This window comes from Odontomachus brunneus, unplaced genomic scaffold (assembly GCF_010583005.1).
Source record: "Odontomachus brunneus isolate Ranch 3 - 2012 unplaced genomic scaffold, Obru_v1 Obru_scaffold_200, whole genome shotgun sequence".
In the NCBI taxonomy this organism is placed as follows: Eukaryota; Metazoa; Arthropoda; class Insecta; order Hymenoptera; family Formicidae; genus Odontomachus; species Odontomachus brunneus.
Window position 1 is genome coordinate 290,268 of NW_022639650.1, and position 25,327 is coordinate 315,594.

The window sequence follows — 25,327 nt, forward strand, 5'->3', positions numbered from 1 at the left end:
TATATATATATATATATATATATATATAAATATATATATATATATTTATATTTATATTTATATATCTGTCTGTCCTCCATACATTCCTAAACCCCTAAACCGATCTGAACCAAATTTTGTATAGTTACTTTCTAAATAGGATTCTGCGGAACATATAGGGGCTATATGAAACCTTCTGGACTCTACTCCCACTCCGTGGGCCTGACAAGTGTAACCTAACCTAACCACATGCTGCGACACGCGGTCGGTCGCTTAGAAGGGGATGGAATGAAAACATAGTGCGCTAGCGTGACAGCAGGTGGCACGCTTGGTCTGGCACTAACGCCGAGCCGAAGCTCCTCTTTCTCTCTCGTTGTCGTCGATGCAGCGATGCTTTAAACGGCTATAATCTGCGAACGAGTTAACGTAGCGACATGAAATCAAAAGCAATCTTTTTAGATTGCGTTCCGGTACGCGTCCATGATCCACTTTTATTGCCTTTTATTGCCTATTATTTGAAATAATCAAATACTTTTTAGCTAAGTTTCAGTTACTGAAATCTAGCCGATTTTACTAACAATAACCATTTTTTGCGCGTATTGAGAAAAAAATGTTTAGTATTTGTAACTATAATCATATAAAAAGATAATTTCTCTAAGTTATGGTTAAGGAAACCATTTTTTTATTAAATTATACTATAATGTTAGTGATAATAATCTTATATGTATATTACCATTGTTTTCGTGTCAGAATAATAAAAAATTATATTTGGGATCAAAGATAAACTTTAGTTTTAGATCAAACATTTTTTCTCTCTGTCATCATTTCTTTCTGTGTACACTAAGAAAAAAATGTTTGATATTTGTCACTATAATTGCATAATGAAAATAATTATTGTCAGAATTATTGACATAATAATCTTATATTACTATTACTATTTTTCTTGTTAGAACAACAGAAAGATATAGTTGGCACCGATGACTATTAGGTGGTAAACTTAGTTCCTGCGGCTCACAGTTAGATGACGTTAGTTGTAAGTGTAATTTATTTTGACATCTGAAACTGGCTGCATTTTAGAGGTTAGACATTTGTCAATAAAATTCAGTGCGAAGAGATTCATTTAAGCGAGCAGTGCTATTTTTTCTTTTGATTAAATATGGAACGTGATAAGTTGTTTTTTCGACATGTGCTGCTTCATTACTTTGACTTGAAAAAAACTGCAGCTGCAGCTCATAAATTGCTTTTCGAAACAATTATGCTCCATCGGAAAGAACATGCCAAGTATGGTTTTAGCGATTTAAGAGTAGTGATTCTGATGTCATTGATAAAGAACGCTCAGGCCAACCGAAAAAGTTTGAAAACACCGATTTGCAGGCATTATTGGACGAAAACTCTACTCAAACGTTCCAAGAATTGTCTGCAGCATTAAATATTACTCCGATGGCTGTTTCCAAACGTCTACATGCAATGGGAAAAATTGAAAAGGAGGGAAAATGGGAAAAACCGCAGGAACTAAGTTTACCACCTAATATAATTTCAGTGAGATCAACCATTTTCTTTCTCCCAGTGCACAAAAACGCACGCGAGCGTTACGTCTCCGCATTAAAAATGCAAGGACCTCGAGTGAGAGAGAGAGTTTCGATTATTCATCTCAGACGCGGGTTTAGACAGAGTTAAGTATGATTAATTGCTACGACTGATAGCTCCCACTTGGGGATCCCGGAAAGTAGCACGTATGTTCGCGCCAAACACAAAGCGCAAATGCCGAACCGTACGTGCTCGTTATTATACGCTGAAATCTCCGCCGCGACGCGGTGTTCACTGTAACGCGCAGCGTTCACAAAGCAGCACTCTGCTCGTCGGCGATGTAATTGAATAGGTTAATTGGCAGGGCGAGTTGATACGCTCATGCCGAGAACCACTGCGGTCTTCTAAGAACAAGAACGAGAATAGCGAGGGAGCGGGCCGGGCCCGCAGAAGGGACACGACAGGGAGTAAAAAGGTGAAGCAAGGAGAAGGGTACGCCGGGAGTAATCGCGAAACCATAGGCGAGCAAAAACAAGAAGAGTGACCGAGAGAGGAACGGTCGTCTAAGATGCGCGAGTCCGAGAAGCGAGTCTCGGTGATCATGCAGGCGGCTCGCTCGGTCCGGAGATCTCTCCGAAGAATAAGATCGGCTCTCGTTAACTGCGGCCGCGAGTTGCCGTCGACCCCGCTATTGGAAATTTAACGACGGCTAAAATCCCGGTAAATGAAGGTTGGCTTTCCCGCGACGTCCGTAGAATTTGCAACTCGCCGAGTCTCGAGAGATTTGATCTGTGATCAAATACTCGGGCCGACACTTGGTCGCTCGTACGCACTACTCATCCGCGGGGTTAATTTTATTTGAACTATCTAATGTACTAATTAATGATCCGCGTAATACTTTGAAAGTTGTGTACAGTGTTGGGCATTAATCGATGATTAAAAATTTTCTTTGATTAAAATAGTTGACAAATCAATGATTCAACTCATTAATTAATCGTCAAATATGTAATCACGAATAATTTAGTTGATTAATGAAATTAATGGTGATTTTATATATTTGTAATTTTATATGTTCTGATTGATTAATTTTGACTACTGATTTGCTGATTATTTCAGTTAAGAGAGATTTTGAATTATGTCCCACACACACACACACACACACAACGCACTGGTAATGTATGATAAAACTGAACCGACACCGAATTTTCTGTCACAAATAATCGTAGAGCTGCAAAAATGTTTTAAATGGATTATACGACGGATTGAGTGAGCAGTTCGAGAAGAGTCCCAAAACTCGCCGAATATAGATCTCGATGAGACGAAACTCTCGTCATCATGTGCGCTACAATGAAGGAGGAAAACTCAGGCGCGGAAATAGCTCATCCCTCGCGAGAATGAGCCGCATCTTCTACGTCCCCTTGATTGCCTCCATCTGGGCGGGTCGGGCGTAAATCTCCTCCGCGAACGATTACGGAGGAGGAGGAGAACAAGTGCGAAATATCGAGCATTACACGTGTACTACTGCCACTCACCCTACTTTCGCCGTTCGTGAGAGAAATCGCCGGGCGACACTCTCGGATCATACGACATCACTTCGTAAGATTTCGCGACCTTGTCGCGTCGTTTACGAGATCATTAACGGCGAGATCAGATACGCGCGCGACGATCGTCACGATCTTACGAGCGCGCGGCGCACATATGTGTCAGCTCGTGTGATCGCACCTTGTCATTAGCTCTCGACCGTAAAAATTTTCGGATATGTCCACGCGCGGACTTCCGTGGACTTTCGGACTTTCTCCGTGGATCCCACGTGGTGTGTAATAATACCCTGCGCGAAGATATGCTCGCGGGTCCCCAAGTAAGAAAACGGTAAACTGTATTACCGTTACCGCTGAACATTTTCAACTAACGCGATAGACTTTTTGTCCCTTGATGACTTTTGTCATGCCTCTTGATAAGTCATTGGTCGCCGAGTCAGGGCGTCGTACAGTCCAGGAAGCGGCTAAAAACCGCGACTGGAGGATATCCGCAGTGAGAGTGCGCTTTTACGGGCGTATTTGGTGATCAAGTGAGCGCAGTCTTCGCGTCGCGCTTCAAGATACAACGCGATGAACTAGTACGCCAAATTACGTGATATTTTCTAACAGAATCGCAAGAGACGTAAGAGCTGTTCGTACAGCTCGAACAGCTCGGGTGTCGCTGCAGGGAAGGGCGCCCATAAAAGAACACGGAATGACTCGCTACATAATACACGGACGTATACGAGCGGGAAAATGGATGGGAACACGAATTGCGGGCAGGTCAGGGAACAGAAGAGAGGACGATCGAGAGAGAAGGAGAACGGTGGCTAAGGGTTCTCCGCGGAGAGATCCAAACCCTAACCACTCATCGCGGAAACGAGTATGGGGTGCTGCGCGCAGGGGTCCTCGAGCGCGCGCTATGCAAAAAGCAAAACAATTTATCACGAGCGAAGACGTTGCTCGCGCGCCACTTGGGACGAAATTAAATCGCGTGGGCGGACATTTCCCGTGAGTCCCATGAAGGTGGACGGACGTCCGTGTTGGACGTGAGCACGCCTCGCGATGGACGACGGCGATACCGGCGTAAAAACACGCGGCCGTCGCACAGGTCGTTTAAGGCCGTAACGAGTCCGCTATATGTGGTCCTCTTGTCCGAGGCGCGCTCTGTGTCTAATGTAATTCTACCTTCGATCCACTTCAAACAGCCAAACGCGACTGGAAGTTCCGCACGAAACGTCTGCTGTCGAAATTAAACGGCCACACTTTGCCACAGGAGCTCCTACTCAGCATCTGTTTCCAAATCACTGCCCCCGCAATTGCCCCGCTCACTAATCGAGACAAGGGCCAAGGTCCTTGTGAACATTCGAGTCCCAGTGGTGCCAGTTCCAATTACTGCTGAGGTTTCCTTAGCCAAAGCAAATAGCAGTTATACGGAGAAAATATTACGTTGAAAAAATTATGTTGAAATTACGTTTCGTTTTACAATACTTTTGTAAAGCTGCTTTATATCGAAATTGTAGTGTAAATTGCTAAAGAAATAGCAAAAATTTGACGATCGAATACACGATAATACATATAAAAAAAACGTTCAAGTAATCACAATAATTTTGTAGTAAAAGGTGAAAAGTGCATAATATTTTTGAATAATTTTCATAGCCAAAAACTATTACAAGTTCTCCCCGCGAGGAAAATATTATAGTAAAAATTATGTTAAAATTATATTATTTATATTCCTTTTCGAGATATTTTTGCCAAAACTGGACTAAATAAACTAAGTAAACTAAGCACTCTGAAGTTGTAAAAAATTGTTAAAAAAACAGCAAATTTGATAATATATCCGAATACATGATATAAAAAGTATTTAAATAATTACAATAATTTTAGTAGTAAAAGGTCCAACGCTAGCATATTTTTAAATAAACATATATATAGTAACTTTGATCACAATTTTGTGTAGTCTTAGATTATGAAAACTACTCTAATTTTTGTTATGATATTTTCTCCGTGTAAGATCCCTGCGCAGGTAACCAGTCCAAACGTTTCGGGCGTGTGGAGTCGCTACTCTCGCAAGGGACCCATGCAGAGTGTCTTTTATCCTACGATATCCTCCTTGCGCCCCGCCACAGTTCGCACAATACAGCCTTTTCATCTCCCAGATGTTCGGGAGATCCATTAGCTCCGCGATTTCTCACAAAACTGGAATGGAATTATCGTTCGCACTTCGCTCTACCGGCGTGACGGCTCCCTCAACACAAATATTTCCAAGAGCTGATCTAGCAGCAGCACTTGTAATTTGCGTCTGCAAATATTGTCGGGAGACCTTTTTACACGCGTGCGTGCGCGCGCGCGTGACTTTTATTTGTCGGTTTCAACGTCGAGATTGAATTTTGCGCCATCGCGTTTCGCAAAACCTAGAGACGTTAATAGATACGACCTCGGACTAGTGTCTCCTCGAGCAGCTTGATAGAGTCGCGAGCGCGAAGGTGTTGCTTGCGGCAACGATCGACGTTTGTTCACGTTACGGCCGCTCATGTGCGCACGAGGAATTCGAGGCTAAATCGAGGTTCGCGTGCGAGGGCGTCGACGGCGAGTTACGTGATAGCTCAATACAATGCGATAGCTCAGCGCATCCAGACGAGAGAATTCAAGAGAATCCTCTATCAAGTGATATCGATTTTCTCTGTGCGCGATAACGGACGAATTGCGATTCCCGTCCCGTCGACGACGACGCCCAGAGTATCGCTTCCGGTTCTCTTCGGGGAACCTTCGCAAGTGTCAACGAGGTTGCCCTCGCGTGAGATTTCGGGCTCGAGTTTCCTTCACAGGATCTCTCGGAGGTGTTAACGAAGCCATTTTTCGCGGAGCACATTATGAGCCGAGAACACGAGCCGCGAGCTAAAACCTCGCGTCGATAGCATCGACAACTGACGTAACGCGATTAAGGCGTAATTAGGCGCTTTTGTACGCGGCAGGCCGTAGGTGGATTCCGAAGGCCGCGCGAGAGCCGCTTTTAACGCGCGCGGCAAATCCGACCGGCCAAGTCGATCTCCTAGGAGGATAGAAAGGTACGAGCGCAATCACGAGGTGATGCCAAACAAAGGATCACGCCGGCTCGCCGAAGACGACAGCTCTTGCGCCGACTATTGCGTTACACACATTTTTGTAACCCGAGGTTCGCCCCCGGTGTTCGTTACTTTCATTAAGTCGTTGATACTTCGTGACACCGGACGTAGTGAAACCTGATAGAAAACATAGGCGCTTTGCGAAATTAAATTACGGACCACACACACACACACACACACACACATACACTTTCGTGTATTCTCCCCTTCATCACTTTCACGTTAATCTTCGCTCTCTTTTGTCTCCGGCGAATGGCGTAGAAAGGAAATACAGTATATACACTCTGTCAAAACGAATCAATAAAAATTTTTTGGATTGGAACAGTAAAAGGACTGTTTTATCGCGATGATCAGTAAATATTCACGAATGCTCATTAAAAACATCTCTTTTTATTGTTTCCTTTTGATTTCTCACTGATTTTGACCAGAGGAAGTCTCGCTTCCGCTAGAATCTTATTCGAGATTTGTCAAAGCGAATCAGTAAAAAAGCACTTGGTCAAAGTGAATCAGTAAGAATGTTTCAGATTAAATCAGTAAAAGGACTGTTTCACCGCGATGATCAGTGAGTATTCACGAATTTTCAAAAACACCCCCACTTTACTGCTCCGTCCGATTTCTCACTGATTTTGGCCAGTAAAAGTCTCCACTGAAATCTTATGCACTACGAAATCTGTAATGCATTCTGTAACAAATCCTGTATTAACTAAACTGTGTGCTAAACCAATTAGCACATTTCAGTGAATGATTATACCAATTGTACTTTAGGGAGCAGATCATATTTTATGCATCCCGACGGAAAACAACGTCGCGCTTTTATTGCAAAAAAGTGATGACATCTCGAAAAGAAACGAACAAGTTGCGGACAAGTTATCGTCGTGATTGAGCGATATCGGAACGCAATTACCGCGCGATATCGCTCATCGCGATGACACACATCGGGGACGAGGAGATGCTTCTCTCCGGTTCCTAGTACGGCATGCATCGTCGACTCGAGGCACGAGCGACCCGCTGCAACAAATTCATCAACTCGATCTCCTACCGTGCCACCCGTGGCGATTATAAATCCACCCACTGAAAGGAAGCGCCTGCCTTCGAACCGGTGCTCAGGCGCAGGACATTGGTGGTCGTTATACCGAGAGAGGCAATAACGCTCGAAAGGAAAGAGGGAGAAAAAATGAGAGGCTCGTATCCGCCTCAAATACACGCAATTTATCCCGCGGGTAGTTATTTATAGGTCTCATAAACGACATAAAAGATGGTTAATGCAAAAAAATGTGTCGCATTAATTTATCCTACAGATCGTCATAGAGAGACATACAACAAAGTTGCTAATAACTTCTTTGTTCCATAAAAAGCCGAAGGGAAAAAAGCTCGACATATGGATGTATAAATTTTTAAAAATTCCATGAACTGAGATGGAGATGGAGTATCAATGTATAAATATTAAGGAGGCTGAATGAATCGTGTAAGATTCTTAATTCTCTATCAAACAGAGGAAGCTGAAACTTGGTAAGAATACTTCAAGCCTAATGAGAAATCAACTACTGCGTGTCATAATCGAAGGACAGGTAGAAGGCCGCCCAAAAACATCATGGCTTAAGAACTTGCGCCATATAGCAGTAATATGAACTGAATACAACATCTCTGTTCAGAAAGACAGTGAATAGAATACAGACTATAGTATTAATCACTAATGTTCTGAGAGGACGCGGCACATAAAGAAGAAGAAAATCCATGAAAAGTGACTTATTTCAGTAGACGGCATTTACTAAAAATAAATTCAACCCGCCGAGATTTTTCGGTTATGTTTCTTGTTTGATCTTGGAAATGAAAGATAAAATGAGACGAAGGAAGGAAAACACAGAGGGAAAATTCAACCACGTCGTCGTCGTCATAATGGCGTCGTTACCGAGCTGCGTGGCAACTCGAGAAAGCGGCGACGGAGACGGCTTCGCGTGCCTAGCCGCAAAGCGAAGCAGGCGAAGCGAACGATCGCCGCGAGTACGATCAAAGAGCGATACTGAGCCGCTGGAACCAGGAGAGAAGCACCTTTCCCCGGTGCGATACATACGGAAGAAGCGGGAGGCAAAGAGAGAAACTCGCGTGTACGCGCGTGTCGGCGCGTGCCATAAGTGTCGCCCACGCGCGACACGCGCTGTAAGATTTTCTATCTTCGCTCTTGGCTACGTTTCTCTCTTACCTTCCTTTGTTCCTCGTCAGAGGGGTAAGAGTCGCACTACTGCAAGCGGAAAACCGGTCAAGGGAATGGCAGCCGACTGTTGCAAGCTATCTCTTTTTTCCCACACGGAAAAGAGAATTTGCCTGGATAAACCAATTTCTAGTGAAATATGAACGATTTAGGAAACTTCGGATTGAAATTACTAGAATTCTGTTCAAGTTTGCTAGAAATCTTGATAATATAAATTGAATTCTGATAACTTCAATCAGAATTTTTTAATCATTTATATTTTACCAGAGATTGGTTAATCCAATCAAATTTCTTTTTTCGTATAGCGTTTCAATTGATTATTGGCATATTGCAAAAAAGATAAATTTATTTGTGGGGGATATACAATTTATATTCACAAAAATAATCTTCATATCGAATAAATTTTTAACTATTTAATGCATATATATTTTTTTTTACACAATTTTAACCAATATGACACTTTTTTGCATTAAATCCATATACATACGTGTTTCCTACTTTTTTCCCCTTTTTTCGCTACCTCTCTCTCTCTCTGGGAGCGCGGTTCCCAGTCGCAGCGTCTGCGCTGCACCATCACAGGTCGCTCCCAATGCAATTATACTATCGTGAGCTAGACGCGATCCGTGCAACCAGACCAGAGAATTCCGCACAGTTCGTGGCAGCAGACGGCGATGCAGTTAGTGCAAATCCGTTCTGGATCGGCAGCACGCTTACGGCACGTGCCGAAGCTCTCGCCTACGCGCGAGCCTTGCGGCATTTTCTACGCCCGAGTCAAGGCACGAAATCAGCGCGATATTCAGTAGTAACACTACGCGGCGGCAATTTCTAACCGAACGACAAGCGAACCGCACAACTATCGGTATTGCCGGGCTTTTATCGAGGAATGAGATTTACTGCGAGACCTGCGGTGTTTCCTCTCTCGTGCCGCGTAATATCCGACAATGGATCACTTATCCCGCGCGAATTATTTCATACATTGTGAATTGGAGATCGCGATCCTGTGCCAGTTCGCCAGACCGAAGGAAGAATGAGACCTCTAATTGATCAGAGAGGCAGCGAGGCAGCAAGCTCGGGACATTCGTCTCTTTGCAGGGCCGCTACGTTGATATGTAAATAAGCGCGCGTCGTTAGCGGGGAATTATATTAAATAAGCCCCGGCCGGTTTAAAAGGCGTATCGCGATCGCGGATGAGCGTACTTAAGAGTTAATGCAAAATGAGCGTAACGATACCGAGGCCCCCCGCTCGAGAAACCCGTTCTCGAAGCAAATAATTGTCGCAATTTTCTCTCGCGCGCTCGCAAACTCACGACGCTACGAAAGGCTGCTGCTCTTGTGTCGATGAGACCAACGAGATGTAAAAGCATAACACACTAATTAAACCGTTACATTAATTATTATTAGTATTATTAATAGAAAACTATTGCCTTTCTGAACAGAGATGTTATATTCAGTTCATATTACTGTTATATGGCGCAAGTTCTTAAGCCATGATTTTTCGGCTTCTACCTTTCCTTGGATTATAACACGCAGTAGTTGATTTCTCATTAGGCTTGAAGTATTCTTCTCAAGTTCCAGCTTCCTCTGTTTGATAGGGAACTAAGAATCTCACACGATTGGGGTGGAGGTTAACGCGTTAATGAGTGACATACGCGAATGCACAAAAACATGTTTCGCACTGGTCCAGATATATAATTCTGTTACAATTAAAATGTTTCTGGTATCTGATAGAATATTGTCTGTAGAACTTACATTAGCAGCATTTTAAAGATATCTGCTAGCAAATTTAAGTTACCTGTGAGGATTACATATTCGTTTGTCTCTGGTAGGTCGATTCTGTGACTTTTAACGACAGTGTCGTTATCGTTATGTTACCGTTGCGCAGGTATAATACATGGTAGAAAGACTGCGTAACGACAACATAACGACATTGGCGTAAAAAATTATAGAACTGACCTGCAGCAATGCGATTTTGTAACTCAACTCGTCAACTGTTGTCAACGAGTTGTTATCGTTGCGCATGGGGAGTGTGACCGGCCTTAATCTGGATGGGGTGAGACTTTCTTGCTAAATTTCGAAACAGTTCAGACAGAAGACACCCTGTCTTCGTCATCTATATTGATTAAATGCAAAATACATGCGATCTCAAATTGTGTTTGCTAGTCATTGGTCCATCTTAGCTAATATCTCGTATCTAGATAATTTTCGTTATGACTGTAAGATCATTTTGTTCAGCGCGCGCAGCTTGTCGTCCGATAAACGTTACTTTCCCGGACCGCAACGCGTTTTCGCAAGCTCGAAGAGCTCGCCGCGGTACCGTTTCTCGCACCCGAAGGATCGAAGCGCGTCGATGGCCGCACGCGTAATGAGACTCATGTGTGTGTGTGTGTGTGTGTGTGTGTGTCTGTACAACAGCAGGGAAAGAACTCTCTCGTGGAAAATCTCGCGAGCTTCCTCGCGAGGTGAAAATAAATGCGTGATTTACCGCGCCGCGCCAGGATTTACGGCACTCGTTCGCTCGCACCTCCGCCACGGTCCGTTCCGTGCGTTCGCCGGCAACGACGCCACTCCCTTCAGCGGCCAGGAAGAGGAGAACAGCATAGGTGGCGAACGTTTGGCTTTCCTAACTTTCATTCCCCTAAGTGTACGAAATCCCACGAGAATACGCCAAGTGCAAACGAAGAAAGTAGTACGTGATTGTAGATGGCGAGATAATTGCGGCTTTATATACGTAGTTCGCCGCGCTGCCGGAGAATGTACGAGCGAACGATGCGAAGCTGTGATTAAACTAAACTCTACGGGGCCGGGCATTAAAATGTGAGGGTATATCAAAGAGGCGCCCGTGTTAACCCCGCAGCCGTGTCGAATCGCGAAAAAATAACTGTAAAAGTGGCTAAAACGTGAGAACACGTTTCGTATGTGTACTTATGGACAAAAGCGAGCGCCGAGTTCGCGTCGTCTACGTGATGTTTAGCGCCTTGCAAATCTCTCCGCCCGCGCCTTCAACGTTCCCCCTTCGCTCCCTCCTCCTGCCCTCTCTAGTGAATATCTCTTTCTCCTTTTTTACCTCTCTATTTCTCTCTCTTTCTCTCTTTCTGGGTGACGACGTGAATATTTCACGACGTGTGTGTCTCGCTAGCGAGACCTCGCGCGCACGTACGGTTATGTTTTCAAGAAGATGTGTATGCTTCCAGCATGAATTTATACTAATCCCGATGTGTGCACTTCGAAAATTCGGCAGACAACACACGCGCTCTCAATGGAAAATATTTTACGGCACACCCTCGCAGTGGGTGAAACAAATTCGAAAAATGTCGATAATGTAGAAGTGATCGTCACGATCACGCCATTCTTTTCGTAATTCTTGCACATGTAAATCTTACATAAATGTGTATTGCTTTGTTTTACTATGTCGGCAGGAAATATAAACACACGCAAATCTTTCTGCAAACTTTATCGTGTATTTTAGAACTTCTACAACCAGTTGTAAAGATACAGAAATGTTTCTTGAAATTTTCGTAACAAACGTGCGTACAAACTCTCTGCAGAACTTTTGTATCGAGTTAATATTTACGCCGACTGACAGCTCGAGATGTTAGTCTAAAATTTTTTTATCGTTTTCCTCACATAGCAATACTGAGCAATTCATTACCGTGCGTGCTCTTTCTTTTTGCAAAAGCATTTGTAATTCTGCACAGTATATGCGACGTGAGCTTTGCAGAAAAAGGTCAGTATTTTGTCGGCAAAGTTTTCAAGTATGGGCGTCACACCTTAATACCATCGGAATGAAGTCACGTAAAAGGATAAGAGAGTAAAAGAAAGAAGAGCACACTATGCGGCACGCATATCGCGTTGAACGCGTAAATAACGCATAAAATGCGCGTAAAGAACGCGCGCATGGCCGCGTTCTTTTTAAGGCGCTGTCAGGCGCGAAATTGAATTCTGCTCTCGATGTCGATACACCGAATGCAAATGGATATATTTCCTATTTCATTCTCGACGAGCCTTCGCTCGTCCACGGGGGCGGTATACAAAGCGACTTTTTATTCGCGCGCGCGGTAATCAACGAAACGTATCAGCACTCTGGAGTCGGCAGCATCGAAAATCGAGGTACGAAAGAAACGAGGATCTGCTGTCGCGAGATAGACGTGATCCTCGATCGCGTGGCGAGCAAGGGAGAGAAAAGCGAGCGACGTGGAAACGCGCGGACAAACCGCTTCCAACGCGGCGAACCGCGTCCTGATTCGACGTGGCTGGCCAAGATTCGAATAAATAATTACAGACTCGCTTACAATTGCGGCGTAGCCGCGAGGACCGCGCGCAAAACTGGCGCGGCCACCGTCGGTCCTGCGGAAAACGCGGCTGCAAATGGCAAAACGGTAATTATCGGTGGCGCCAGCGCGCCACGCGACGCATACAACCAGCGTATAAATTTATGTGCTGTGAAGCCCGAGGCGACGCGCGGCGCGACGGCGAAACGTCGAGAGAGGGTGGAAGTGGTTATGACAGGAAAATGTCGACGTCCACACATGGAAATCCTACTTGCGAAACCGCTGCGAACTTTCGAGACGACGCTCTCTCTCTCTATCTATCTATCTTTCTATCAAGCACAGTCAGTGTATTCTTCAGTCAGTGAAATCTTACTTACTCTCTAAAATTAAAATTAGTGAGAAATAAGACGCGACAGTAGAGTGGGAGTGTTTCCGCTAAAAGTCAGTGAATTCTCACTGAGAGATCATTGGCGAAATAGATTTAACCACCCAATTGTTGACCTCCAATCATTGATCTCCTCTAATTATTGACACTCTATAGAAATCTTATTTTACTTGCGACCAATGGCGGTTGTTCGCACAGTTTTAACTGAGAAATTCTTTTTTGGGATCGTTAAGTGCAGACAAGAAGTTTAATTGCAATGCTGATTGCACGAAAATCTTCTAGAATAACTAAGGAAACACTCAGTAACTGAATGCTTTATACCATAGTCCCTTTATTGATTCGTTTCAAGAGAGTTTGGAAACTTCAGTAAACTAACTGGCACGCGTTTCCCGTGTTCTTATGGTAACATATCGGGCTAATTGGAACGGTAAATTCAACTCGAAATTATAGCGATCAATTGATCGTAGTTATGCAAAAATAATCTAACTCACACAAAGTACATTTTGAGAAAAATGAAGATGAAAATTTGATATACGATTTAAAAAATATACATAGTATTAAGATTTTTTTTGCAATCGTTCAAGAAGCATGATAAATTTTCTTCTCTTTAAAGATATTTCTTGATAAGTGTTTAGCTCTTAAAAAAGTGCAAAAAAATGCAACTAGTAGAAAATAAAAGCTTCGTAATTTTAGACGCCCATAAGACTTTTTTGTTTTATGTAGAAATACGTATAGACTACTCGTTGGTAGAGCAAAAATTCAAAAATCATAATTTCATGGATTAGATTATTCTTACATAACTATGGCTAAATGAGAATTTCCTCAGCCATTTAATATATACGATTATCTATTAATATTATCTGCAAGACAGACATGTGTCCACGCATTAATGTTTTATGCACGATTCGATTAGACTTCTTGCTAGCGTTTTACCGACATACTCTTTATAATACTTCGTTCTCTTATTACGATCACTATAAACGCCACTTTATATTCTCTTTATAACGTCAGCACACGCGCGCAATTGAGACACGCCCTTTATAAACTCGATGCTGAAGCGTATCCGTCGAACGAGCGGCTGTTAATTTCGCGAAATGTGTATTATGCCGGTGAGAAAAGTCGCGCCCCTTTCGCACATGCACGAACACTGCGCGAATGCGTCTGCTCTCGTAAAGTCGCGCGGCCGGCAGAACGAATAGACGCGCGAATGGACGCGCGTTACGAAAGGCCGATTGCGTAATCGCGACTTAAGCGGATCGCTTTCCGTAATCGAGACATTGCGGTCGATAGCCGACGGACTTCCACGTTCGGCCGAGGCTGTTTCCCCTCGCGCGCGATCGAACGAGACCGCAAACAATCGTCCGTTCACAGAAGCGAAACGAAAGCAAACGGAGTACAATGTACAGCCGGCGAGAGAGCTTTATCCCGATATAATTAGCGAGGAATTGCTTTGTCATTTTCGACGTGCAATAGAACACTTAACGAGCTCGTTCGCGGCCTGAGCACGACCCGCGCCCTTTTATTCGGAATTTAATTAGATCGGATCGTGGTGGCCTTTGTCCGTGAAAGAGGCTCGCGTCGCTTCGTGTTCGTCGCCTTTCGCGCTGAGAAATCGTGCAATTTTGCACTACGTACACGACGTCGCGCCATGGACACTACCATTCCCTAGAATTGAGACTTGCACAATTTTCAGCCTTAGGCACATACGAATAAGATTGAAATCTCCATAATTAAAGCCATTAGAAAAATGTTTGTCATTTGCAACTATAATCGCATAGAGAAGTAATTGCTATAAATTGATGATGAACAAAACAAAATTATGATGAATTTTTTTATTAAATCCTACTGTAATGTCAGCAATGATAACCTTATATGCATGTTACTGCCAACATTTTCGTATTAGAACAATCAAAACGCGTGACTGAGGCCAAAAGTAGCAATGATTTTAGTTAGATCAATCATTTCTTTCTCTCAGTGTAACCCTAGCATTATAACTAGTCATCTATGCGATTATCGATCTCAAGCGTTAAGGCCAAACATTGTGTAAGTTTCAATCTACACGCAAAAAAATGGTTTAGTAATATCAGCTAAACCGCGGTAGCTGATTTAAACTTAGTCAAAAAGCTAATCGTTTGCTGTCACTGTTAAGAATTGGCTATGACAGCTAAGATGCATTCGCTATGAAATACAAATATATTAGGTGACATTAAAAATGCACATTATTTCAAGTAGCTTAGAAAATGGCAGTTATTCCTAAATTTCTTATCGTATGCATATATATGAAAGAAGTTTGTCGTATAGCTACAATTATTTGTTACAGTCATTTATTTCTAGCAGCTAATATTTCTCGCTGTAGCGCCTAAGTTTAACAACGAATAAATTTAGCTCCGGTAGTATCGACATTAGCTGTCCCTATTTCAATGCGACATCTTATTTGTCACAGCTATTTTTTAGTTCTGGAAGCTAGTTCTTTTTTTATAGAGAATGTTATTCTCTTAAAATGAATCAGTGAAACATTACTGAAAACAGTGAATATATACTGATTTGCAGTTATAAGTGGTGCATTGAAAGTGCTCAGTGCTATACTTATAACTGATATCAGTGACTATTCACTGACTCATTTTAAGAGAATAGGGTGTCCATGGCGCCATATGTGTGTGCCACAAAGTTGGACATCGCCATCAGCGAAAAAGTACCGACGCGTTACTTTAAAAAAAAGTTACGTTGCGAAATGTTTGTGTTGCATAGGATGCACGGTGTTCCAACGGCGTGCATGCCGTGCCGACAGTGTGCAAATAATACCGTTACGGCAACACGTCGTCGTGTATAGGCGTATCGTGTATACTTGGTGTCACTGCCTCTCCGGACGCTAAACGCGCGCGATGCTTTAGCAGGACTTCTGCCTGTGATTTCTTTCGCGCGGGATGCTCTCGCGATCTGATATCGAGGCGCGATGTTCGAGCCGCGCATTAGCAACCCGATACCGTTATAAACAACATTGGTTGCGCGTGTAACAATGTGGGCAATTACAACGTCTAACCGTGACGATACCCACCGCCGAGGCGGAAAAACTCACCGTCGGCTTGCGAGAGAAAGAGAGAAAGATGTAGCAGTATCGCGGCTATTATTCGCGCGCAGTGAGTGGGAGAATTTATCGTAGTCTAATACTTAAAAATCTCGACAATCGAATCATTTGTTTTGAAAAGTGTGTGAGTCAGTCACAATTGAATTTCATAACAGCGTGAGAGAGAGAGAGAGAGAGAGAGAGAGAGAGGAGGGGAGTAATTGAAAATAAATAATATTCCGGCTATAGCTGTACGACTACGGTAATTATCAATAAAATGTCTAAACGTTTCTTTACCTGCGCTTTAATAAACTGTTTTAATGTTTCAACATTTTTTAGTTTAGTTCGACTCTATACGGAGAAAATATTGCAGCATAAATTATAACAAAATTTTAACAATCTTGAACCATGCAGAATTCAAGTAATCAAAATCACTAGATATTTGTTATGCGCGTTTGAATAAAAATGTTGTAGCTACTTGAATGTTTTTTTATAATATATCTTATTATCAGATAAATCGTAAAATTTATTTACTTTTATAGTAATTTATACTACAATTTCCGTAGTATAGTTCAACTTTACAAAAAAAAATATATAATTTTAATGTAATTTCTACTCCAATACTTTCTCTCTGTACATTTCCCACGTCTTCTTCACAGAGGAAGCACATTTCACATAATCAACAACCGTTGAAATAAATTAATATTTAGAAGCTGGCTTTCTAATCTCGCTAATGCATTTCACTAATATGACAACTACGTTAATGAATATCGGTATCGGACATCGACGAGCTTCGCGCCGTTGTTATGCGAGATTTAAATCCCCAGGAATGCGTGGAAAGCAATCGCAAATTCGCGGAAGGGGGAAATATCTCGCGTTACGTATTATCAGCATGCATATGCCGCGTCCGTTGTTTTGCCAGCAATATCTCCCTCTATTCCCCTCCTCTCTGTCTCTCTCTTTCTCTCTTTAAATGGCGGAAAGATTAGCCGCAGGATCATGAATTATCGTAACAACATTCCACGGTTATCGACAATACCGTATATTGCCGTACGAATGAAGCGCGACGGTGAACTCGACTTGCAGTCTCATTCCCTTGCGGAAAAATGCCTGACGTTTTGTTGCTACAGGATAGTGCGCGCTCTATTGTAACGGATGATGCATGCGAATTGTTACTATCATACAGAAGAAATGCGAGCAACAACTTTTTGTTGGCACAGAGCCACGTTCCGCATTTCGCGTCCGATCGGCGCGCGCGCGACAGCGAAACGTGACGGCGGGAAGCGCGAGAATCCGTAACGAAGTCGTGATCCGGTTTAATACAGTCTGCACGATTATATTCACGAGACTGTCGCAGAGCAGCATCCGAGCCGCGGGCTCTGAAATCATCGGCGAGTGGCTCGCGGCAAGTACTTTACGTGCAAATGTAAATCGCAGCTCGCGAACTCCGGCGTGTGTTTTCTCGCGATTCTCCGACACCTGCGTGCCGTTAAGAGGGGAAAAAATTGGGAAGAAGAGACGAGCGAACGAGAAACGGGGGCCCTACCGCGTCGGGAGCTAGAAACGATCCATTAGGCTCATTAAGGCATCCAAGTACAGCTGATACAAGGTTTTCCACATGGTTTCCGTTTGACGGGCGTGGCGTCTGTTCTCCATATAGGCGACCACCGCACGTCCCACATCTCCAACACGATCTGCGTTTTCTCTCCGGGAGCGCGGTTAGAGTGCGCGATAATCGAGCCGCGAGCTCGCCTACGTGTAACTGTACATTGTGGGTCATTGCTTGTGATAAGTGCCCTGAATGTCCAACATTTTTGCCAGATGTTAATGGGCTGGCACGACGCCGTGGCGACACACATACACACACATACATATCGCGCACACACGACGAGGATATATTTTCTTTATCGATTAGCCATGCCTATCTCTGACACGTCGACGTCGTAGAAAAGCGGTTATGGGCGAAATTAAATTTGCATAAACGTCCCGGTCGATTCGCCTGCTCGGATTTATGCTCATCATCCGGCGAGGAAATCGCGATCACGGAATATTCACCTACTTCTGCCGATTACGCACGATTTCACGTGGATACTTCGATGCACGCCGTGATCTCCACGTTCGCGGAACGTTTCTTCTTTAACGCTTTCCTGTTAATCGCACTCTCCGACTTTTCCTTCGAGCCTAATGGGAAAGTATAATTGCCAAGTTGTTAATAATATCACAGTTTACTCCTATGCGCAGTTTTGTAAGGCCGGAAGAATGCGAGGCGAAACTTTATTCCCCGGTAGTTTTCAAGCAAACTTAATTTCAACAGCAATTTCACTCAAGGTGCAGTCACGAGAGTAAGCCAACGTGGAGGGCTCTAAAGTCACGGTTAATTATCGCGTCGATGGTTAAGATCTCCCCGACGATCAATTATCTCACGTCTGTCGAAGCAGCTACACAGGGAAAAATATCATTTTGTTGCTGACAAAAGCAACTCTACTTAGTTTACTTTTCTTCTTTTAAATGGTTATCTTCAATGAAGATGGGTCCTTGATAATAGTTTTAAAAGATATTCATCGCAAGTTTTTTTTTTAGAAAGGCTCATCAATGTGTGCTCAAACGCAGAATTTATTTATTCTTTACGAGAATATGATATAAACTCTATTCACACATAAGAAAAAGGTTAGTTCAATTCTATGTATAGTAAGCAAACCAAATTTTTGTTTCAATTTAATGTTCTCAAATCTAATGCTAAACTTACTAGGATTCAGAACGTACTTTGAACGAATTTGATGCTTATGACGAGTTTATGACAGATTTGTGAATATATGAACTTATGTGATACTTGAAACAGGTGACATTTACTTGAATACACTCTCTAAAATACAATCAATTTCTTCATTGAAATGCCACATTTATAACTAATCAGTTACAAGTATAACATTGCAATCAGTAAAATCTCGCTGAAAAAATCAGTTAATAGTAGTAATTGTTTCGATAGAAAATTTAATAGAAAATAATAATTCATATAGTTTGCAAACACAGATAGTGTCATTGCACGCAAATCGCATGGAAATTGTTAATTCCATCCATATAATTAATTTGTGTCAAAATCAATGAGATATACAAGATAGCAGTAAAGTGGAAGTTCTGCTAAAAATCAATGAACATATTCACTTATTATCGATGAAATGCTCTTCTTACTGATTCAACTAGAGATATTTCTACTGATTCACTTTCTACTAAGAACAGTATGATCTTTCCGTGTGTATCGTTATCAGACCCGGCAATAATCACGAGATGAGCGTTCTTGACAGATCGATATCGTCCGTCAAATTCGAGTGCAAAATTTCTGCGGCTCTCTCGAGCTACGTGCGAATGTGCACGCACGCACTTCGATCGACTCTAAAGTCCCGTTTATACAGTTCGCAAGACACAGATCGCAAACGCAAACACAAGATGACATATCAGTTCACGCAAGGTACATCTTGTCGCAATCGCGCTTCACGCGATGAGTCGATTCAGCTCGAACTTTCTGCGACTGCGTTGCTTCTGCGGCTGCGTCTTGCGTTAATCAATCACAGAGGATAAGGCTTCGAAAACAGGGTGAAGTGTCGCTTTAGAATATATTAGTGAGAACGCGACGCTTCGCGACGTGATTTGCGAACGTGTGAGTGAGTTTTGCTATCCTGCAAGTCTGCGGCCTATGTAGACGAGGCTTAGCGCGGATCGCCCGACCGAGAACGGCCGCGCGTTTTTCCAATGGCGCCGATAACGCACCTGGCGTGACAACGCGCGCGCGCGCGCGCGCGTGTGTCTCGATGAATGAAGTGTATTTCTGTCCGTTCCGTGGGAGTGCTCCCGTTTCCGAGATAATCGCATCTAGAAACTCGTCGGTCCTGTTCTGTTCGCGAGCGGTGAAAAGACCTGACGGAATCGCCGCGTGAACGACCGTACCCGTGACGACGTGCGCGTGCACGTCTTATCGATAACGCGCGCGCGCGCGTCGTAATCGCTGGGCGGTTACTCGGATTAGCTGTGATAAAGCAATTAACGGGATCGCGAGATAATCGAGCCTCGAGCAGCGCGACTTTATCGCATCCGGAACGGCGCGCGCACGGCCGATCGCGCGTAGATTCGATCGCGACTCTTACGAATGATGATGCGCGAGACGTAAGAGGCTGCCGGTGAGCTGTCGCGACGATTAGTCTGTCCCGTTTTATGCGCGATAATCGATTGAGTCGCGCGCGAATCGTGAGATAAGAAAGTCTTCCGCAGGCGTGATTCGAAGGCGCGAAATATAATTCAGTGATAACGGACCGACTTCGCATGATTTCATACGGTGACGTTGTATACATGTATCCAGTGCAGGCATTCGGGGCACACACAAGTGCTCGATGAACGTGACGTGTACACACACATACACGCGAAGTATATTCATCTCGAAAGGCGCCACACGACGACACCAGAGTTTCACGACGTAACATTGCGAATTGCAGCCGCGGTAGAATTTGCGAAAGAAACACTCACCCTCATACGAGATGTGGCGGAAATCCTCGACGGCATTACCAACGGCAGCTAGGATCTGCAGCGTCACTGTGTACGCGAACCACCACCGCTCCATCTTGGCCGATCCTCGCTCTCCTGCAATGCAGACGATCAATTTTTATCTCCGCGTGCCTTTTCGTGGGTCAGGCGAGGTCGAGCCGGAACCGATTATCAGTTGTCTAATTGGGACGCGAGGCGATGGCATCTCGGGTAACACGCACTTTACCGAGGTCGACGAGAAAGCCTGACTAATGGGTCGATGGAAAAAGAGTGGAATAACTAGTGAGAGGGTAACGGGGAGAGAGAGAGAAGAAGAGAGAGGCGAGTCGATACAAGGAGAGAGAGGAAGAAGGAAACAGAAAGAGAGAGAGAGACAGAGACAGTGTGTGAGAGAGAGAGAGCAGGCTCTTCGTCTTCGTCCATTTCCTTGACATTTGCATGTTCGAGCCGTTATACCGCGTACAACGAACGGCCTTGAACATTTTCCGCGAGCAGACAGGCACGTTGCAATTAATTGCGCGAGATAAACTGCGCGGTTTATCGATGGCGCGATTAAGATCGATCGACTGTTTCGAGGGATCCACGGACGACGACAACGTGTATAAGGTTCTAGGGCACGTGAAGAGATTAACTCTTCAAGCGATTACTTCATAAAATAACTCACTAGTCAGCTTAGAAATTCTCTACCTGGCTACACGATCGCGCGATATCTCTTCTCCTCTCTACTCTCTAAATTTCTCAGAGTGGAATCCCACTCAGGATGAAAATAATGAAAATACCGTCGCTCGAAATCGCGAAGGTGAATGTTTCGCTCAAGCTGCAAAACGGATTTCAATTCGCCGTACGTGCAAATGTTTCAATCGATTGGAATGTATATGTTCTGATTCTAATGACGATGGAGTACGATCGGTCGCGAATTGGCTCGCGCGCTTTTTATCGGGTGAAGTTTCAAAGCTGTCAGAAAGTTGAAAGCCATCGCCGACGTGTATGTATCATGGATGTAGTATACGTGGACCCCGCATACGGCCAGAAAAGTGAACCCAACATGTAGAAAAAGACCATAGACATAATATACATAGACTTCGCATACAGTCAGAAAAGAGAAGCCAATATGTACAGCCCTTCTGTTCTCTGTCTCTTTCTGCACAGACAAAGTGTGCAATAAGATTTAAGTAAGACGTTTACTTGCCAGTTTAGGGCGCTGTTGCGCTCTATAATATTATAGAAACGAGAAATGGATGCACGCACGACAAAAAAATGACAAAATAGGAAGAAAACTATAGCCGCTCTATTCTTACTCTCTTTCTAGATGTTGGCTTCACTCTATTAGACAACAGAATATAGGGCATTCGATGTATACTATATCCATGGTATGTACATACTTTACGCGCAGTAATCGGTTACAAATATAAAAGAATTACTTGTCGAGATAATGTTGCCTTAATTTGAGATAAATTCTCTCTTCCAAACGTCACAAATGTTACAACTCGAGACAATGTCGCCTTAATTTGAGATAAATTCTTTCTTCCAAACCTCACAAATGTCGCACTTTGTACTGTCATAACCGATTACAGCGCATGTACGTCAGCGGTGCCTTTCAATTCTGACAAGTTGAAGAGTTGCAGCTTCATTCGATGAAAGGTGTGCAAATCGATTTGCAACCGACTGTCCATCAGATTCAATTTCGAGGGAAAATGTTCGTTCGGCGATCCAGCGTGGAGAATTCACTCTCTACACAAGTGGAAAATCACTCGAATTTACGTGACTCTCTTCTGGCCGCTCTGCCTCTCGAGTGAAAAATTTCACTTCAAGAAATTCAGAGAATACTTCATCATTCGCTGCCTATACATACGTCTTGGCTCACATATTTTTACGAAATTCGCGCTCGCCTGGATGTATCCTGAAAGTAAGGTTACTAGACGAATAAAGTTTTCGTCCGCTTTTTTACCGCGTCGGCTACTTCTGTTTATTTTTCGATGTTTTTCTTAAGAGCGCTTACGAACGTTTGCCTCGGCATCGCAGCCCGCGCGACATTCAACCGCGGCTGGCTCACACGTTCGCCGTAATGTCCGCCAATTAAGCCACCGACGGCTCATTTAGCCGGTCCAGAAAGAGCGCCGAGATTATTTTCATCCCGTCCCGTTGGGCGTTAACGCGAATCGTATATCGCGGCGATTAAACTCGCGCGCACGGCGATTAAAGCGACAACTGTAGGTTAAGAAGGCGCGACAATGCGCGCAAGAGTCACGCGGTTTCTAATCGTGATAAATTAAATGTGCCAAACGGCCGCACGATAAATTCATCTCAACGCTAATCGACGTCTTCCGCCGTCGCGTGCAATTATCTGTGCATACATTTGCCAGACAATAGAGCGACGAGGGGCTCTCTTCTCCGGCGCGATGCTCCTCTCATCCCAATTTCTCTCTTCATTCGCGCGCGATGGAGAACTGTCTCTCCTCTGACAGCGTGTCTAACGATACGAAGAGGAGCCTCGATATGCAGGATACCGCGAGGATTAATCGACGACGCGAGGCTGCCTCGGAGCGCACTCGTAACGAAACTGTACGAGTAGTTCGAGAGCGACACACGCTCAATTACCGCGGGACTATCTCAAGCTGGCCGAGTTAGTGAGCCGGTCATGCAGTCGGTACTTCTTACGACGGTGCCATTAGATCGAGTAATTACCGGATCGCCTTGAGACCGGACAAAAATCGAGACCGGACACGCCGGCCGGGATACCCGAAGGAGCATTATAGCTCGCCACCACCCTTCTCGATGGCCCGTAATTAATTATGCGAGTCAAGGCCCTCGGATCAGCTTCTGTCTCGCCAATTAACGTCTGTCTTTGTTAGTCGTTTCATTTGGCTGGCCGATCACGCGCGCGCTGGACATGAGATATCGGGATACCCCTTTCGGAAAGGACGCAGTCTAACGCAACGAACCCTTTTACTTCGATGGACGTGGGAAAGCGCGCGAGAAAGCGCGGCACAAGCCGGCCTCTTATTCGCGAAGAGAAAACCGATGCGCGAACGCGCTTAGCTTCGAAAACCCTCAAAGGGACGACTGTCCCGTTTCGCGATGATAATCGCGTAAAAATGCTCGCGGATTATCCGACAATTCGGCCGATCCTCTCTCTCTCTCTCTCCTTTTATACGCCGTTACAAACGGTCAGCCGCGCGATTATCGCGTCCCAATTCGTTTCAGGCCCGGAGGCGAGGAAAAGGGGAGCGCGGCGGGCGGGGTGCAGTGCGATGCATCGCATATTCACACCCCGGCAACGATCGGAACGACCTTAATGCACGCGAGGCTCCCGAGGAATGCAGATGCGCGTACGATCGCGCGCGCGCGCGCGCGAGTCAGCGCAGTCGCCGATGATTTATTTGTCTTGGCGTGCGTCGTGAGATCCGCCTGGGACCCCGAGAGAGACCGCAGAAGAACATCGGCTCTATGGCGAAATCCCGTGCACGCCGTCGCTGAACGTCACGCATCGATATTCATAAATGTCACGGCGGTCCGCACGCGCGCGAGATTCTGACAGATTGACCTTACGTCACGTATCTCCTCCCACACCCCCCGCCCGCCCCTGCCTGTCTCGTGACATTATTACCCGCTCGATCGCCGATGATTTAGATCGGGCGGGATTAGATTAGAGGTGGAGAGCTGTTTATGTGGGACGGCAACGACGGGAGATACGGCGCAATCGACATCTATAAAAGATATTGATGTTTTTATTTAGCTGAGAGAGCTCTCTATTCGCGTCTCGCAATCAATATCGTCGCCGTTATTGATCCCGGTACCGACAGGATATGTGTCTCACACGGGACACTTGTGTGCGAGGAGGGGTTAATTGACGAGAGATATACGAATTATAAAAGTGGCGTTATTTCATCTTCGGTCTGCGTGCGATATTTCGCTGGTAATCTTTCGCTCGGTCTTGCTCCCGCGATCCCGACAGCGAATCCATTCAGAACCGCGACATCGTGGAACGAATCCAGCGATTCCCGCGAATCGACGTGTACCGTAAATCGCACGTATCAACGTAACATTGATTCGCGCGCATGTCGACGGACGTAGGTTTGTAAGTTATCGAAAGTGCATCTGCGAATTTATCGCGTTGCACAGACGCGCGCGCGCGCGATGATGAATGGATCAACGAAATATCCGGGAGATATCGTTATTCGCGAGACGCGTTTACACGGCCAGTAAGAAATATTCAGCTAATTAAGCTGATAAATGCAATGTAGTGTGTGTACGCGCGGCAATTTGTCAGACTTTGCGCCGAGAGATGCTAATGTCAAGTGAAAACCGTGTTCCCGCGCGGATTCGTCTGGCAGCAGTGACTCCTGCACGAAGAAAAAAACTGTTATGGTTGCTGCAACCACACGTTCTTGATGGTTAGAAGTAAAATTTATGCGATGATTCCAGTTAAATGGACATGGATATTGCATTAAAAACTGCTGTTGTGTTATACTCATCTATACAGTTCTTCACAGTCACAGTTCTTACATATTTCTGACACATAATGTGCAATTAGTATATTTTCGTATATAGTTGCCTCAAGCAAAAGAATACTGCTCCATTATGATCTGCAGAACGAATACTACGGTTGGGAGATCCGTAGAGTTTGGTTATGCTATAGCAACTACAGAAAAAACAGCATTGAGAGAGAGAGAGAGAGAGAGAGAGAGAGAGAGAGAGAGAGAGAGAGAGAGAGAGAGAG

At 44.4% G+C, this 25,327-nt stretch overlaps 1 protein-coding gene across 3 annotated transcripts in view; it reads right to left on the bottom strand.

Annotated features, from left to right (window-relative positions):
* LOC116852058 (semaphorin-5B) overlaps positions 1–25,327 on the bottom strand; it is a 114,452-nt gene that overhangs the window by 49,404 nt on the left and 39,721 nt on the right. For all 3 annotated transcript variants that reach the window (XM_032832034.1, XM_032832035.1, XM_032832036.1), the window contains one exon: positions 20,590–20,703. In XM_032832034.1, the coding sequence (XP_032687925.1) occupies positions 20,590–20,683 (94 nt within the window). In that variant the 5' untranslated portion in view covers positions 20,684–20,703. Of the gene's footprint in view, positions 1–20,589; positions 20,704–25,327 lie in introns of those variants that run through there.